The sequence below is a fragment of the Carya illinoinensis genome, chromosome 8 (assembly GCF_018687715.1).
Source record: "Carya illinoinensis cultivar Pawnee chromosome 8, C.illinoinensisPawnee_v1, whole genome shotgun sequence".
Lineage (NCBI taxonomy): Eukaryota > Viridiplantae > Streptophyta > Magnoliopsida > Fagales > Juglandaceae > Carya > Carya illinoinensis.
The window spans coordinates 6,470,582-6,489,438 of record NC_056759.1 but is presented as its reverse complement, the minus strand read 5'-3'; the positions used below and the strand labels follow the sequence as shown (position 1 = coordinate 6,489,438).

The window sequence follows — 18,857 nt, the reverse complement described above, 5'->3', positions numbered from 1 at the left end:
CAGGTAAATGTATTCAAAGTTCTGCCCATCATAAAATTAAATAATACTACAGAAATTAGATAGATTGTGAGAATTAGTTATTGATTTAAGTTTAATTAAAATTATTGTAAATTATAAACGAAAATGTGATTTTGAATTGAGAAAATAAAAAAACAAATGTACATATATGACTAGTAATAATAAATATGCATCTAACAAACAAAAATCACAGATAATCAAATCCATAAACAAAATAATATGCAAATACACATTTTTTAAATGATCTACTGATATTAAATAATACATACCAACTATACAAAAATATTTGTATTAGGACGTTGGTAGCTAAATTTTCTAAATTTGAGCATCTTGGTGGAGTAGTTGAGTGAAATTATTTTCGTGAAAACATATTTTCAAGTTTAAGAATAGAACACATATGTTCAATTGAATGTTTTCGACATTTATCTCAATTTCCCTTCATTTTTTCTCCATGTGGAAGACAAGAAATATAAGGAAATAAAAAGTTACATCTACATATTAACAACATTTGCGGTTATAGATGTTGATCACGTATACATCATGAATAAATGTCATGCACATACATGAATTCTATATTGATTTCTATTGAATGCCAAAACTAATTAGTTCTAATATTAATTATATGTATGAATTTATGGAGAAATCACAAAACCTTAAAACCTAATAAAAACCAATAATATTTCTCGACAAAATTTGTCACATATATAAGCTAGTCTAATCAACTTTAATGAATCAAATTACTTTTTATCTCAAAAATTTTATTTATATTTTAACTTTTTAATTTGATTAAAAGTTGAATAGATTATATATTATTTCTTTTACTTACCAGACTATTTCAATTATTCCAAATTAATATATTTTTAAGAGATCACAATTGTACATCACATTACGGACATAAAAAAAAATGTGACCTAATTCTTTAATAAGTTTTTTATTCAAATTAATTCTTTAATTATTGAAAATGTTTGCTTAATTATGAGATAAATTGTCGTTAACTTCATGAGTATTATTAATTAGTAGTATAGAGAAAGTGGGTCAGCTTTCACTCTTGTCCATTTTACTGCCTGCCTCTTTTCTGCATTACACATTCAACACACATATTGATTAACTTTGAAAGAAAAAATTGCATATAGTACACTTTCGATCTACTTATCTAGCAACTACCTTCATCTAAAAATTATAATTTTGAAAGAATAATAGCATATTTAATTTAAAAAAATGGTGATTAGAAAGCATGTAGACCTGATGTATAGGAGAACGTGTTTATGAGATCCTTAAAGATTTTTTTATTATTTTTTATTACCCATTAGCCATCAAATAGAGAAGGCTTCGATTGAAGAGATATTTTTTCTTAACTTTAACCATATGCATCCATCCATCTTTCTCTTCTCCCAATGCAAAACAATAAAAGTTAATGGAAAAATAAAAGTTAATGAAAAAACAAGAAAAGTTAACGAGAAAATAAGAAAAATTATTGTAGCAGTTAGATAACCACTTATTATAATAGAATATATATATATAAATTATAAATATGAAATAGTTTCTTAGAAAAATGGATTAAAAAAATATATTCATCATCTTCTCATCATTTCATGATATGATATCAAATGATAAGTTCATAAGTGAAATATAATATAGAATGCTACGTACAGTCATAGAGTGTACAAACGTCGTGCAGTTATTTTGAAAAAAAGTGGGGTCTACTATTAAAAAATTAATTTTTTTTCGTATGAATCTCATATTTATTTTTTTTCAAAGTGATTACACGACACTTGCACAGTTACAATTTCAACTATCATTTCTCATATAATAAATAGTTTACAATCATCTAATATTTTATTATAAAATGATGAGAATTGAGATGATGATTTCATCATAAACACTTTTATGATTATTTATCTCGAAGTATTTTTATAAATAGGATTTAGGAGAGATATACCCATAATATTCGGTTTTAAATTGTTTAATATAATATTGTTTTTGGAAAGTAGTCTTTAACCTTAAAGAGTGAGATCCTTTTATTTCTTTTAATTACATTTATAAGGGTTAATGGGTTATTGAAGTTTTAGAATACAAAAATTTCTAAAACAAAAAGTAAAGAGTTTTTTATTTTATTTTTAATAGGATGCGTTTTAGGTATTTTCTTATAAACAATTATTCACGTAATTTTGCATAAAGAAAATATTATGGTCCCGACAATGGATCCCAAATGATTTTTTAATTTAATATTTAAAGAAGTATTTAATATATAAATAAATATTTTTTTAATGATATTGTAAATTTTTTATAAAAAAGTATTTTAAAAAATTAAAAAAATGCATGAAAAATAGAGAAAAAGAAAAAAAAAAAGGAATTACACTTATCGGAACAATGTGTCAAACCGTAGCACTACCCTTTTTCTTGTTAGAGCATCCTCGTTAGATTATGCAAATGTAAATTCAATAAGAAATTTAGTTAATAGAACTTAAAAATGTTCTACATTAAATTATCCAAGTTCAAAATTTTTGACTTTTAGTTACAATAAAATTAAGATTTGTAACTAAATTTAATTGTTACTGTTTCACATCTAAATGAATAAAAAACAATATCTTTGTACAATGTCCTCCCTCTATTTTCCCTCCTCATTATCATTCTTCTTCGTGTATTATTTCTCCATTTTATTTAAGAAAAAATAAAAATCTATTTTCATATAAGCTTTTAATTTAGAAAAAAAAATTAATAGAAAAAAATTAAAAAAAAAATTATTAAATTTATAATATTTTATTATTATTTTGACTAATAGATTGATAATCTAATATGAAAATAAGTTTTGAGTAGAATAACTAAATGTATAATCATTCAACAATAGAAAATAAAAAATAATTCATTCATCATTCAACAATAAAAAATAAAAAATAAAAAATAAAAAAGAAAAAAGAATCGAGATCTACTATGATATCATTCATCGATACGCATAGCATTATTGTACCGTACAGTTTAACGTTGTTGCTACCGAGGAGAATCTGCTTCTTTTAACAGAGATGGTATAATTGAATAACAATGAGAAATAATATTTATTGAATATTTTTAAAAAAAATTGAATAAATATAGAATTTATATAAAAAATTAATTTTTTAACGATGAATCTTATCTTTATTTTACTACTCTTACACAACTTATACATATCTAGAGTTACTCTATAAAAATAAATTGGCAAAAAAGTAGATGAGCTACACCAAGATTTGAAGCTTGGCATGCAGCAAAGTACTACCTTATTGTGTTTTCTTCCCTTTGAATAAATAATGAATGAACTTTGATGATTGGATTATTGGATTCTGATCTGTTCAAACCCAAACATTAATTCAACTTTCACATGGATTAATTAGTACTTTTTAAAATGCAAAAGGATATATGTGTGTGTCATGTGTGTATATATAATATTGTATGTATATAGATATATATGAACATGGTTGACCCAGTTACCCAAATATTCTTGGATAACAAGATTCATTATTTAGTCAATGAGAATTTGGATTAACTTCAAATAAGTGTCATGCAACATCTACAAAAGAATTACATAAAATAATCTCATAAATTGACGTGACTTCATTTTATCTGTTAGATCTAATAATAGACAGCGGGTGCCCGCTGCACCACCCCATTCGCCTCACTTTCGCCTGGGTGGGGCTGGGAATCCGCTCCGCACATATGGGGGCAAGGCCACCTATCCCGTATGAAAGAGGTGTTGTGGAGGCGGGGGACAAAGGAGGCTCCGCCCCGCTCCTTAAATCCTCTGCCCCACCCCCACATGTATAAGGCCAACACCCCCCCCCCCCAAAACTCAGTTTCCCAAACTCTCTTGAGCTCTCTCAATCTCTCGTCTCGATCTCTCTCATCCTGAACTCTCTCGATCTCGTTTGCCAGGAAAGTAATAGACATCAGTAGAGAGGGATCGATTTTGTTTGCCATAAAAGTAACAAACGCCGTAGTAGATGTTGATCTGAGTTTGTGACTTTGTTCATTGTTCTAACAGACACCGAGGTGGCGAGGTAGATGAATCTGTCTTGATCTTTGTAACTTGTTCTGGTGTTTGGATTTGTTGTAATTGATTGGGGGAGCCTGGGGAGGTGGGGGGCAAGGAGCAGACGGATGGAAGTCCACCCTCGCATCCCGTGTAGTGAATGGGGTACCTTGTCCCAGCATAGACGGGGGAGGATTACTGGGAAAAAATTCCCACCCCTGCTCATGCGGGGGCGGGGAAGGGGTGCCCACAGCCCCTAAGGGGCGGGTAGTACTCCTAATTAGATCTATTTTATAATAAAAGTAACTTTACAATCTGATAAACTACATCAAGTCACATTAGTTTGTAAGATTAGTTTTGTATAATCTCTTTAAAGTTAAAGTATTTCCTTTCAAATAATTGGAACAATTTTAGGACATATATATGTGTATATATATATACACCACTTGAAGAACTGAAAGGGTACTTGCTTTTATTAATTATGGGTAGGCTGAAGTAATCCATGACGAATAAGTACTTGTATTTTTTATTTTCATTTATTTTCTTTGTCCCCAAGCAAGTTTGACAATCAAATGGTTGAAGTTTACCAGCAAGTGCTATATATAAAGCTTGATCAAGTTGCGTTGGACTTCAGTATCCAAGAGAAAGAATTAAGCAAAAAGAGAGAGATGGCTGAGGAAAACAAAGTTACGCTGCATGGATTATGGCTTAGTTCCTACGTTAAGAGGGTGGAGCTGGCCCTCAAAATCAAAGGCATTCCTTATGAGTATGTGGAAGAAGACATGAAGAACAAATCCCCACAGCTTCTGAAGTACAATCCCGTTCATAAAATGGTTCCTATCCTTGTTCATAATGGTAAACCCATTGTTGAGTCGTCTGTCATCCTCGAATATATTGATGAAACCTGGAAAAATGGTCCTCCACTTTTGCCACGAGATCCCTATGAAAGAGCACAAGTTCGCTTTTGGGCTAGCTTTGTCCAGAAACAGGTCAGATTGATATATTCTAGCAACCTTAAATTCCAGCCCTTTTTACATAGATGTTTGCATCTTTATTCTATCCTTGTTCATAATTACAAGCTGCTTTCTGTTTGAATATTTAACTCAATTCAATGAACAATCTTCCATTTAAAAAAGTAGTAAAACTTCAGTCTGTTTCAAGAACTAATGCTTGTAGCTGCATGCCGTGCAGTTGTTTGAGACAATGATCTCGGTGCTCAAATCCGAAGGAGAAGCACAACAGAAAGTCATCAAGGAACTGCTTGATAAATTAAAGGTATTGGAAGAGGAAATTAAGAAGATTTTTCCAGAGGGGATTCCAACCTCCATGAACCACGAGACCGTAGGACTCCTGGACATTATGGTTGTAACCTGCTTCGGCCCTCATGAGGTTCAGGAAGAGGTCCTTGGTTTTAAGTTTATAGACACAGAAAAGACTCCATTGTTATTTTCTTGGCTGAAAGCTCTGAATGAGATACCTGTGGTGAAAGAGGCAACGTACCCTCGTGAAAAGCTGGTGGAAGCTCTCAAATATATCAGACAAGTTTCCCTCAATAAATAGCAGTTGGATCTGTGGCGTATTAAGCTTATTAAATAAGTGAAAGCAATATTGGGTTGGGTAGGATTGTCAGGTTTTGCTGGTCATTGCGCTTCATCTAATAATCTTTATGTTATAATAAGGCGTATGCATGGCTACTTCTATCTCATAAATTTGGGTCCCTTCACAATACAACGTTTGCTAGCAAGTTTATGTTCATTTCACCTGATGAATATCTTCAAGTGTTGTCAATTTCATCCTCTCAAATCTTCCTCTATGATATAGACAGTGAAAAAGAGAGGATCCTACTCTATATTTAGTACAAGTGTACAACCCATGCGAACTTTCTCCTTGAGATGGAAAATATTTAAAACCAGGAACTGTTAAGAGTCAAATTTCTGATTATGATGTCCACAATGTGTGCATAGCATGCAATTCACTCATGTCGGTGGACATCAGAGACATTTTGTAAAGCTCCCTGAGCTTTCCAGCTTCTCCAGACCTATTGGATACGGGATTTGTTTGAGAGACTGGCGATGATTTGTTTGCACTTCCTGAAATTGTCACGGCCAACATTTTCTTCAAAAGCATCTGCAACTGTCTCCAAAATTTTGCATGTGTATCAGGATGGTCTGTTCTGAAAGAGTCTGAATCCTTATCTGATACATAACGTCCTTCAAGCATGCGAGACAGAGCTGATTCCAGCATCTATAAAACAAATGCAATATATTAGTAACAGTGCTAAGCAGACCAGAAATAGAGAAGTCCAAGAACATTTTTTTATAAGTAGAGAAGTCCAAGAACATACTGCATTTGAGTGAAAAAAGTCGAAAAGGGTTAATGAAAGAGCCGATCCTTCTATGAGAATAGTCAGGTACATAGTGGGATGCGTTTGTGGGCCATAAAAATCTATGGCTCTGTGCCAGTTTCTCTCGGCCAAGGAAGCATACTGCTTGACCCGTTGAAGAATGCTGTTTTCACCTTTGGAAAAGTTGCTATTCTTCTGATCTGACTTCAAAAATTTCAAACAACACTCCCTTTGGTAGCAAGCCAGCTGAAAATAAGCAAATGCAGCTTCCTGTTTGCGCAATTCACCTAGCGATTCATACACAGACAGTGCCACCCGTATGGCATCATTAGCTGAAATCTCATGCTTTCTTGATTCTTTCCTCGCTTTCCTGTCACTGGAATTGGTATAACCTACAGATTTACCTTCCAAGGCTCCATTTTCAAAAACTTCTGTAGTTACATCTTCTTTTGCCAAAAGCATGCCAAGCCTCAGATATGTATGTGCAAACTGAGTCTGTACCTCGTTCCTCAAGGCACTTGTCACTGATTCATCCCCTTCAGCAACAAGTATCAGTTCTGACTTCGCTGCCCCGTAATATCTCAGTGATTCAGTATATTCTAGTTTGGCATTCTCCAATGCTTGGTTGTACGCATTATGGAAGAGTGCATGTACTTTGAGATCCTCAATCTTTGATACCATCTCTTCAGCCAATGCACGTCTGCCATGGCCCAAATTACAATTAATTAATATAATGTTGGTGTGATCAGAGACTTCCCTGAATGCATTTATGGCATCTGCAAAAGCAACTTCAGCTTTGTTCAATTCTCTTCTTTCAAGCCTGTTACGACCCAGTTCATTAAAAACCCACCCTTTCTTCTTGACTACAGATTGTAGTTCTGCTGAATCCGATGGAAATCCACCCAGCGCCTTTGTAGCTTCTTCATAACAGGTTAGGGCAGTTAAAAGATTATGCTCTGCATCTCTGACTACAGGACCCCCAAGGTACTTAAATATTCCACCATTTTTCACTTTGGGTGTTTCTCTGGAAGACATTTCAGTTTGTGAGGCAACTGTGGATCCTGTACCATGTATCTCCAGAAAACCGTCAACTTTTTTAGTATTAGTTCCCAAAGATTGTAGCCCAAGATTAGCATTATCAGTATAAGGAACTTCTTTTAGGCTTTCATCGTTTCCGTTGTGCTGTAAATGCCCACCATCAAAAGTCTTAGTATTGTCCATCCGGTGATGAACATGCCCATCTTCAGGGTCTCCCAAAAGGGAGCAGGATGTGTTCTTTGAATAAACTTTCTTTGACTGTTTTCTGCCATAACCTACAGAGCGCATATCTGCATTGCTACTGCTTGCACTGCTGCCACTGCTTGCCCTGTCACTCTGGCAGCTGCAATTTACCAAGGAGCATGAGCTGCAATTCTGGCCACGCTGGCCCAGCTGCTTCTTGAGCCTTTTGACTTCCTTCACTACCTCAGAAGAGATTCTCAACTCTCTAGTATTGGATTTCCTCTCTGCATGCATTGAGATCTCTTTACCATGTACCGCATGGAACTCAACATAAACATCTCCAACCAGTGTCCACACCCTGGCCCAGAAGAGGTAAGTGGAAGAGTATTGCTCAAGAGTAAGAGAATCATCTGTGGAGCTGGATTTCTCATCCGTCATATCACCACCATATAATCTTGCCTTTTCATTTCTTTCACTGAATTTCTTCTGCAATGATGAGCAACTGATCATTGAAGAAATGAACCTTGTATCTTCAAGATGCTGAGGCATTGATCCATAAGTAGAACATGCCAATTCTACCACCTTTAATGCCTGATGCAACTGGCCATCCTCCTTATAAGCTTGACCAAGTGCCAAATAAGATTCTCCAAGCAAAAGAACAAGTTTCCACAACTTATGATCCAGTTTTAATGTTGGAAGCCATTCCCGAATGTCACAAACTTCAATGCAGTCAGCATCACCACATGCACAAACAGAAAAATTCGTAGACGAAGGCAGTGCATCTTTAGTTCCACCGCTTTTGCCCACCAGCTGTGGCTCAGTGCTCTGCAGTTGGCGCATCCATCTGAGAGACTTGATAGCTTGAGAAACATGATGTACTGCAGCTAACTTAGAGGATATGGGGTCAACAACAGTTTGAACTGGTGTTGGTGCCACCTTGCACAAAGCGGAGCTTTCATTGTCACTGGAACTTGTCACAGCTCCTGGATCTGTTAATTCCGTGTCACCTACTTCTATCAATTTTTCAGAAGCAGATAAATATGCCTCCAACGTCATCTTGACAGAAGTCTCTGATTCTAAATCTTGAAAACTTTGTCCATCCTCGTATGGTTTATCCTCAGCAACTAAAGAGGAGACCTTTTCATGCCCAACTGATTCTGAATTATCACCTACAAAGTCCAAAGATTCTTCCTCGGCATCAATGACTGTAACTTCGCATTCCACAGGAAGAGATTCAGATGTTAAATCCAGCTCTTCATCATAATTTAAAATGAGCCTTGCAAATTGTTCATGAGCACATGCACGTACAACCTGTTTGGCACAATGTTAATTGTAAGAGCAAACATATACGTGTACTTCAACTAATTAAAATGAAAGTAATAACATAGAAGTGTTTAATTTTTAGCTTAAAAGTAATTCAGGAAGCATACCAGATGATCTGGCTCATCAAGAAAATCCAAACATTTTTGGAAGAACCTCACACATCTGGCCCTATTGTTAGAAGCCTGCAGCAAACCATCGATAATTAGTGAGAGCTACTTAGAGGCTACAAGACAACATATGAATGAAAATAGTTATATCTCTTCCACACCATTGAAAACGACAGCCTGTGAGCAATTCGGTACAGAAGAGTCCCTAATGAATACAAGGAATCACTTCGTCCCCTTTGCAATAGAGAAGACAGGGAGCTTGAGGCATCATCACTATCATCGGAGGAATGGTTCTTGGGAATAACAGAAAGATCAAAAAGTTGAATTACATCTTCCCCCGCACTTTTATAAAGCTGCAGAAATTGAAGTAGGACAAAAATAACAGGTTCACTGGCAATTTAAAAGTAAATAGATGGAAAAGAAATTGAAATCAAACATACACATTATGAACTCAAAGAGAATACCCGTATGCAAAACAAATGGGTGTGGGTGTGTGTGCGCGCGCGCACGAGAGAGAGAGAGAGAGAGAGAGAGAGAGATTTAAAAAAACATGCTTGGGGGATCAGCTACAACTGCCTAATTTCGTGATTAATAAAATTTTCTTATTAAAAAAAAAAAAAAATCAAATTATCATTCAAGCTTCTGAGTTGATTGTTACTCATTGTTAATCTAGGGAAATAAAGTTTGTTCAATAATTTTAGTTTGAAGTTTATTTTCCTAAGACGTAAGAACTGACAAGCATATAGATCGATTTGATTCAGATTTAGATCATTTTATGTAAGAAAACATTGCTTTTACAAATTCAAGTTGAACTTACGGGGCATAAATCCATGGTTAGCATTCATTATTTGAAGGTAGTTCACATTTAAAGAGAGTGAATATAAATCACAACAGTACCCAATAAGCACCAGGATCCTGCTTGCAGTTATCTTGGAGGAACCTCAAAACAGAAACACCATTTTGCTGGATTACATAAGGATAAAAAGCAGGAGTTCCATCCTCAGAGATTCCTTTCAATAGAAATATATCATCTGTTTTCAGAAGCTCATAACCTTGAACAACGCCATTTTGATGATAACAGATTGCCAACTCAGGCACACTTGCCATAACATTGTCAAGCCAAGCTTCAAGCCAAGTTAATGGAGTGACCTGTCAAACATGGATGAAAAACGTCAAAAAAAAGGTATAAACACAAGCATGGAAAATTTCAAAAGTTCACACCCCACCTGTCGTGTAACGTCCCATAAATGCAAGCTGACAGCAACATATTTTTCATTACTGAACAGAAGTAAGTCACTGCCCAAAAGCATACGGAAGTTGTGAAACTGCCAAAATAAAACCCTTCGAAACCCATCATTTCCAACTCTTCTATGTTTTTCAGATTCCTGCATGGAGCACCTGGGCTTCTCGCCAACTTGTGAAGCCTTTTTGTCATGATCCCGCCCCTTATTTCTCTTATTCTTCTTACTGCCCCAAAAGATGCTATCTTGTTTGACTTGAGGGTACTCGGAACAACAATTGGATCCTTCATCTGGAATGACACTATCGCACTTCCCCGCAAATTGAGTTCTATTTCCCCCAGGAAGAACACAAGAATTTGATTGCTTCTGTGATGGGACATGATGAGTAGGCGGACAATCACAAGCCTCCATTCTAACTGAATGCATGGCAAAATTCAAAAATAAAGAATCTGCAGATTTTGACTGATTGTTGTGTCTTCTAATCAACTTTTCTCCCTCTTCAACATCAGGCCTGCACTTGATAAAATAGAATAGAAATAAAGATACAGCTCATTTTGTAGTAGAATATTTTTGTTAAGTATTTCTCAGAAAATCAATGCTCAACAATAATTAATTTTGAGAATCTAATTCACAAAGAGCAAAAACTCACAATAATTAACGTCATTGCTGTTTAAATGTACTTAAAATTTGATTGATCGCATGGTTCAAATAGATTACAACTAGTACAGACATTTCAATTGGTAAAGATAGCCTTGCATATTAAACATTTAAAAAAAATTATGGGAGTGGAAATTCTAAGGAATTTTCAAATGGATAGACAAACTTCAATCATATCCATCCACTGACAATTCACTCCTAGAATTCCTTTGCAACAAAAAATCTTGAAAAAATTTAAAGGGATGAAATTAAGGCAGTAGACAAATACCCACCCAGTATTCAGAACAAGAGTCTGTCCAACACGATGAACAGCAATTGATAATCGTGCCTTAGAATATGGCATTTTAAAGATCTGCTTCAGAATGTCAGCTGGAGCAATCACATCTATCTCATCCCCATACTCAACCAAACCAGAAACTGCAAGGGCCTCACATTTCCTAGAAAAATTTGATGTAACAGCACCACCTTCCCAAGGTAAATCTGCCAAGCATGAGCAACAGTGCAAATGATTCAGCAAAGAAGCAAATAAGAAGTAAAGCATTATCTAAATTTTGTTTATATTAGTTTAACAATACAGTCACCTAAAAAGCGGACTCATACCAAATTGTAGCCCATCCACACCCCCCCCCCCCAAAGAGAGAGAGAGAGAGAGAGAGAGAGAGAGAACCTAAGAAGGATTAAATTCGGCCCTTGCTTAATTGATCACCCTAGCAAATAGTTGCAACAAAGGATACAGGTCCCTTCTCCTTTTCAGAACATAGGATGTGAAAGTACCCATCATTCAAACATATTCGGTCTTGGCTCTGTGAATCAGCACATTCCTGACCAAAACCGGTGCATGAACGAGTAACAACTCAGGTATCTAAGATTGATTTGCTTGTAACTATAGTATAATGATAGTGATTGATTGATCCTGAGCATGAGATCTCTTTATTAAAAACAAGGGTATGGGGTGATTATTGATTAAAGAGCAGAAATTCTGCAACAACAAAGAGTTAAGTTCACAAGAACCTAGACTCTTAGCGTCCAGAAAGATCAGTAACTCATAAAATTAGCTTCTGCAAAGGGGAAAAAGTTATTGAGCCAAAAGCTAGAGCTGATATGTGACCCTTGATTTCATAGAGAACACCAGAGTTGTAAGTCTAAATGTGATTGGGTTGTGTCTATGAGCAGAGTAAGGCTCGGTGGCAAGAGCTTTAGTGAGGAATTAAGCTTTTCTAACCATCTTTGAGTTTGACATTGATGAAAATCTCACCTAGCAACTAACAATAATCATTTCAAATAGCCCACCCAGATGTTTGTTACCTGAACTGGGAAGCCTGTGGCTCTGTGCATCCAGATTCATGGAAGATAAACTTGAGCCTATAGAGTAATAGTTGAAGAACCTCAAAGAAATATTGAGTCATGGACTCCGCCCACTCAAAACATAACATCAAACAGCATGAGTTAAATTGACAACAAAACTAGATCATGCAACTGCTCCTACCTTTCTGGCCCAGTTGACATATTGCCCCTAGGCATTCCAAAGAAATAATCTCTTTAGCATTACAAACGAGCCTTCCTTATCTGAAAACTTTAGCAAGGTCCAAGCAACCCCAAACACATACCATAACATACTGTATAAACTATACATCAGTTGAGTTCAAAGGATCATCATTTTTTGGGTCCTGCTGGGGGGCCAGTAAACGCAGCCAGTAGGATACGTACATAGATGGAAATGGTCAGTTCCGTTGATTTATAGCAGAAATGCTATTAACCAGGCGACTATATAGAAGTCTCAGACCTCCTTGGCTCATGAATTTTTCATGTCTTCATTTAAGACATTGTTTTGGATGCTGTGCTTGGCGTAAGGGGAAAAAGAAAAAGGAAACAAAAATAGCAATTGAAACTGAAGGGAGGAAATTAAGAAGCAAAAGATCAAGGGTAAACAAGACTAGCGAACTCTAATGGGCTATAGTTTTGGTAAAGGTAAGATTAGAACAGGATCCCAAATACCTATACATATCCAGCAAAAAAGAGAATGGAGAAGTTCGGGTAACACGGGAAATTGGAAACTTTGCATGGATGCAGTGGCGAAGTGTTTCTGGAGTTAATTAATTTTTAGATATTCATCTGTTTATAGATTCTTTTAAAGGAGTATTATCTACATGGAAAATTATTAGATACTCTTGTGTACAGATGAAACGGTACTCCCATTCTATCGTAATATGCCATGTAATTAAGAATGCTTATGTAAGTAGTAATTTTAATTGTATGACGTCCTATGATGGGATGGGCCGGGAGTATAATCTAATAAGTAATAATTACTCTATGAACAGACATCCAAGAAAAAAACACGTTCATTAAGGTAGTAAGCCTTAAAATTACGCAAACAGATATCTACAAGCAGAAACACAATCAATGCATACTGAGTAGTGAAATATCAAAATCAATTCTGGAAACTAAGAGCGAAATCCATCTAATTAGATAATCTAATGCTGTGCAATGGCAAGAAGAGCCATAAGGATCACAAAACGTGACATTTTTGTGATCAAAGGCCTGTGTGCATATCCCCCAAAGAACCGCTAAAATCGGAAGCACGGAAATTTAAAGTATAAAAAGGTAATGCAACACGTATCAAAAATGAAATTATTGAATGAGTTTTTCTATGCAAGCTATTATAATGCGTTACAAACTGAAACTGCAAAAAATAAAAATAAAAAGGGATTAATGCGCACCTCCATTAGCCTTGGACTGCACAGAAGCAATAGGAATAAACTTTTCCGGAAACTTGGAGAAAATCGGAGGCGTATTGAGATCCGTCTCCGTCGGAAGCATCCGATACCGAGGAGCGCTAACTCTTTCATTAGAACAAAAAAAAATATATATTCTTTTGTTAGAGCTAAAAAACACAAAATTGCAATCGGCAAAAAGTTCAACCGAAATAGTTAAAGAAAATCGAGGGAGATAGATTACGCTAGGGGTGATGGGATAAGAGCGGAGGAATCGAAAGATTGGAAGGATTTGTCCGTGGGAACGGGGATAGAACCACAGAGGAATCCGACGGGCTTGGGCTTAACGACTTCAAGTCTTCCGACGCACTGGCACTGAAGGTCTCTCTCCGATTTCGCCATGGCGAGCGGGAGGGCTTGCGGCGCCGAGGAGGTGGCGGATATCTATCGCTTTTGATTTCTTGCACTTTGTTAGTTTGAAATTGGTTGGCACGGTCTGTTCTCCTCTGTAATGAAGATGAACTTCTACTGGAAGCAAGCAAAAGCAATTGAGCTCGACGACGACGAGGAGGAGGAGGAGAAGCGATGAGGTGATGATCTTCTCAACATTTCTTTCAAATCCAGCGCACTCGCCAGTAGTAGAATTAAAACAGAGATACGGGTGTATGTTTGGGTGCGAGGTTCTACTTTTCCCTGTCCATAATAAGTTTGTAATAGTTATCCAAACGAGATGTTGATCTTTCCAAGTAACTAATAAGGCGGCGTTTGTTTATGAGGAAAGCTCTCGAATGTTGATTCTTGAACTGCGAAAATATCTTAGGATTCACAGAAATCATAGATAATGTGATATTTTTGTTACGAAATCATTGAAAATAGAGATTCATAACGTGTTATAAAACTTTCAAAATGAGAGAGAAAGAGATAGAACTCAGAGAGGTTATGAAAACTTATGAATTCTTTAAAGAATACGGCGATATATATAAGAGTACAAAAGAGACTATATTTTTAACGACTAGTACTAAGCACTAGCACTATGCATTTAACGGCTAACTAAATGTGGTCATATAATTCAAGATAGCTTATAACACTTCTCCTTTAGATGACCATATTTAAAGAATATGTCTCGTTAAAACCTTACCAAGGAAAAACCCTGTGGGAAAAAACTAATGGCGAAGGAAAAAGAGTACAGTATTCATGTGTATCGCCGAGTGCTTTAGGATTGCCTCATTAAAACCTTGCAAAGGAAAATCCAGTGGGATAAAACCTTAGCGAAGGAAAAAGAGTACAATCAGCACAAGTTTTCAAGACATTACTTCCCCTGAAAAGTGCATAATAACAGGTCTTCAAACTTCCACATTCCAATGTTCTGCATAATCTTCTTAAATGTTGTAGTTGGTAATGCTTTAGTGAATAAATCTGCCAGATTTTTACTTGACCGTACCTTCTTAATATCAATTTCAACTTTCTTCTCATGAATTGCAATGATCTTCTTGTGTGTATCTGAAAGATAACTCGCATCTGTACATCCAACTAACTGTGGACTTGATCCATGTTGATAAAATAATCACAACTGGATCTTTCTGCTCATCACTACTCTTCTGGAGTTATACTCTTCTGGAGTTCTTGTAAATAACACAATTAGTGGAGAATTCATTAACATTAAACCGCTAACCTCATTTTTTAATAAAAACGGTGGCCAGCCTTTTAAGATCAGACAAGCACCGCGAATTTTCAACTCTTCTGTAGGTGTCAGGCGTGCTGTCAGGCACCGCAGAGCTATGAAGCTATATTTCGTCTCTCTTCTCTTGCTTCACGAGAGATATTGTATCATAATTTTCTCTATAAAAGAGATATTCAGCTCATCTTCATTCGCATCTCATCTTCTTCATTTTTCTATAATCATACTGCATTTTTACTCTGCAATCTCTTTCTGCATTCTTATCCTACAATGGCTCAACGATCTTCTCATGGCCAATATATAAGGTACTCTACACCTCGTTCATCAGTTGTTCCTGTTTCTACTACATGTGCTATCATGCAATATAATGATCTGACTCATAGGTCAGATAATGAAGCTATCTATGAGCTTGTGAGTCTCGGTACCCGATACTCATCATCAATTGTCACATTTTCTCAACGACTGCAATCCAGAACTTGTGGAGTTGACAATCTCCACGAGAATATTGCTATACTTCAACGACTTCTTCTGGAGTCCAACATGAAGATAGAATCAATAAAGTAAGAGAATATGAATTTAAAATCTTTGCTTAAATCTTCTTTTCGATTGCCCACCCCTTTAGATAGGGATGTCATGCAGATTCTTGAAGAACAAGAGCATTTGAAGAATGAGGTAAAGTGCCTCAAATTTCTGTAATTCTTGCTTCACGATAATAAAATAATATTTCACAAATATTCATATTTGTGTTTCTATCTTTTGGTAGATGTTCTGTGTGTTCTCTTTTATTTATTCTTTAATAATGCACACTTCTTATCAAACCCATAATATGAATCTGAAATACTAATTGTATTAAAAGATGGTATTTCATGACTAATAATATCATCCATCTTCCCCTTGAAGCCGCAAGGGTTTCATATTTATATTTCAAATATGTGCAGTTTTCATGAGCTCTTCTGGAGCCTCAATGACATTTAAATCATATATATAAACTGAAATAATAGCTTGTTTTTATTTGCGTTTGGATTGCTTTAGATCATAGAAGGATCTTTGAAACTTGGTAGAATTCATATTTCTAGATGTATTCATATTAGAAGCTTCAAACATTTTCTATCCTTCAAGGATTTTCATTTATATATCATGATCCAATGATCCATATAAATATGCAGTTAATCATGCATATCCAAACTCTCGGTAACTTTCAAATTAATAAAAATCTCAATATGATTTCAACCACTTTAAAATCATATCAATATTGTTTTTTCGAGAAACTAACTTGTGATTTCTATATCACATTTTCATATTAAAAGTTTTAGACTTTTTATATCATGTATATAAATATCCACTGATATTTAACAAAAATCACCTCTTTAGGTGTTTGGATTTAAAGTCCATATTTATCACATTTTACTTAGTGATATCAATTCTGCAGGAATTGAGAAACTGACACGTGATTTATATATCACATTTTTATTTCCTTTCCATAAATATCCACTGACATTCAACAAGCATCACCTCTTTAGGTGTTTGGACTATAAGTCCCGATACATCATATTTTACTAGTGAATCAATTCTGCAGGAATTGTTTCTTTCAAATTTGGCCAATATTTTACGTCGTATTTTTCGACGATTTTTGATTCACTTTCATCATTACTTCTGGTAATGTCAATTGCCATCTCATATAGAAATACGTTGTCGACAACGATTTTATTTCTATCAATAATTTCTCTATTATTTATGAAATGTAACGAGATCTCGTTATTTTCAGGTACTTGTCCCTCTTCAAGGGAAGACATTTTCATGAAAAACCTTTTTAGGATGTACTCTTCAAGAGTTTATATAGGAGAATTTTATACAGAGAATTTGGATGGACTTTATTGCTTGTTTTGTGGGTATGGCCTCTTCAGGAGCACCAAATTATTTGTGCCTTTCTCTTTTGAGATGCATTACCTTTTGTATCAATAGGTCTCACATGCTTTCAGACTGCTGAATTTCTTAATTGTCCTACAGGGACTTCAATCCTCGTTGGGATTTTAGCAGTTAGAATATGAGACATTTTTATCCTATTGCATCCAAAATTTAATTATCATCTGAACTTCTGGTTCACATATGATAATCAAGATAACGTCGAATAATTTCATCTTATTTGTTTCAAGCAAATTTTTCTTTTCATTTCTGGTGGTAAGACTTTATAGTAAAAGAATCTTCTGGTTCTTTTATGGACGTCCATATGAAAATCATTCGACTTATCGTAATTGATTTTGGATGATCAAGATAACCATGAAAAGATACAAATATTTTGAATCATATCACCTTTTGATGCATCATAATATTTGATTCAATAATTTGTATAATATCATCTCAAAGAGAAAGCTTACAACTTTTCCAATACGAGCTTCTGGCCCGAAAAGATATTCATTATCACGTCCAATCTCTTAATTTCTTTGAATGAAACGCATCATTCTTTTCACTTCAGGGAATAGAATAATATAAATTCATTATCATTCGCTTCAGGGAATGATATAGATCTAGTAAGACGTGACTAATGATTCTTAACAAAAGCTCATTATTTTGCTCAGTCACTGAAAGATCTAATACAAATTTAGAATACATTGTGAACGTTTGCATTTCATATTGCTACTTCAGGAGCATACTCGATATTTCTATTTCAGGAGCACATTCGAGACGTTCATTTAAATATATATTCTTTCCACAATTTCAATTATGCAACTTCAGGTGCATAAATCATAATAAGCTTTTGGTACAAGTATCACTCATATGAAATACTCAATAAAATTATTGATTTAGGGCGATTTTTCAGGGATGCTCCATTTCCATTCTAAGATAAATCATATCATCAATAATTTATAACAAGTATAAAAGAATAAATAAAACTTTCATTACTACAAAACATTTCAGAATATAAAAATATTTTATAATAAGATAAAGGAAATATATTAATTAAAAAGGAACACTTCCATGATCAACTCTACCACTAGAATCCTCAAAGAAATCAGAAACATCAAGGTTTGTAATATCTTCTCCATCTATAGAATCTAAAGCATATGATGGTTCAGCAAAATTTGTTTCAAATTTTTTTGTTTTTTCTTTTATAGAATATTGGTATAAGTCAACCAAGTGCTTATCTGTACGACAGACACGAGCCCAATGTCCAGTCATACCACATCTATGGCATCCATTTTCATCTTTCTTTAAAAATTTGTTTTGAGAACCTTTACCCTTCTCTGAGTTGAACCACTTCTGGTGGTACGGTGTATATCTATTATTGTCTCTTTTAGTGTGGTTACTTCTAGAACCTCTACTTCTATAGTTTTTCTTACTATGTCCACGCCCTCGTTTTCTTTGAAAAGATACACCATTCGCTTCTGGGAATGATGTAAATTTAGTACCATTCACTTCAGGGAATGATATAGAACCAGTAGGACGTGACTGGTGATTTCTTAACAAAAGCTCATTATTTTGCTCAGCTAATAGAAGATAAGATATAAGTTCAAAATATTTTTTGAACTTTCGCTCTCGATACTGCTGTTGCAGGAGGA

General features: G+C 34.9%; 2 protein-coding genes across 5 annotated transcripts; one reads left to right on the top strand and one right to left on the bottom strand.

Moving 5' to 3' along the window:
• Nucleotides 1-4,555: 4,555 nt before the first annotated feature.
• On the top strand, nt 4,556-5,749 carry LOC122318423 (glutathione S-transferase U9-like). The gene is made up of 2 exons (XM_043135747.1): nt 4,556-5,007; nt 5,210-5,749. Exons 1-2 carry the CDS (start codon nt 4,591-4,593, stop codon nt 5,576-5,578), a joined length of 786 nt encoding a protein of 261 aa, XP_042991681.1. The 5' UTR covers nt 4,556-4,590; the 3' UTR covers nt 5,579-5,749.
• Nucleotides 5,750-5,751: 2 nt separating this feature from the next.
• On the bottom strand, nt 5,752-14,313 carry LOC122318422. 4 transcript variants are annotated; one of them, XM_043135743.1, is made up of 9 exons: nt 13,867-14,313; nt 13,629-13,750; nt 11,184-11,391; nt 10,240-10,765; nt 9,911-10,162; nt 9,175-9,366; nt 9,014-9,088; nt 6,363-8,894; nt 5,752-6,262 (listed from the first exon to the last, which is right to left on the bottom strand). In XM_043135743.1, exons 1-9 carry the CDS (start codon nt 14,022-14,024, stop codon nt 5,957-5,959), a joined length of 4,371 nt encoding a protein of 1,456 aa, XP_042991677.1. In that variant the 5' UTR covers nt 14,025-14,313; the 3' UTR covers nt 5,752-5,956. The 4 variants fall into 4 exon arrangements, with proteins under 4 accessions (XP_042991677.1, XP_042991680.1, XP_042991679.1 ...); XM_043135746.1 differs by lacking the exon at nt 13,867-14,313 and adding an exon at nt 11,579-11,732; XM_043135745.1 differs by lacking the exons at nt 13,629-13,750; nt 13,867-14,313 and adding exons at nt 11,579-11,732; nt 12,217-13,613.
• Between the last annotated feature and the right edge of the window lie 4,544 nt (nt 14,314-18,857).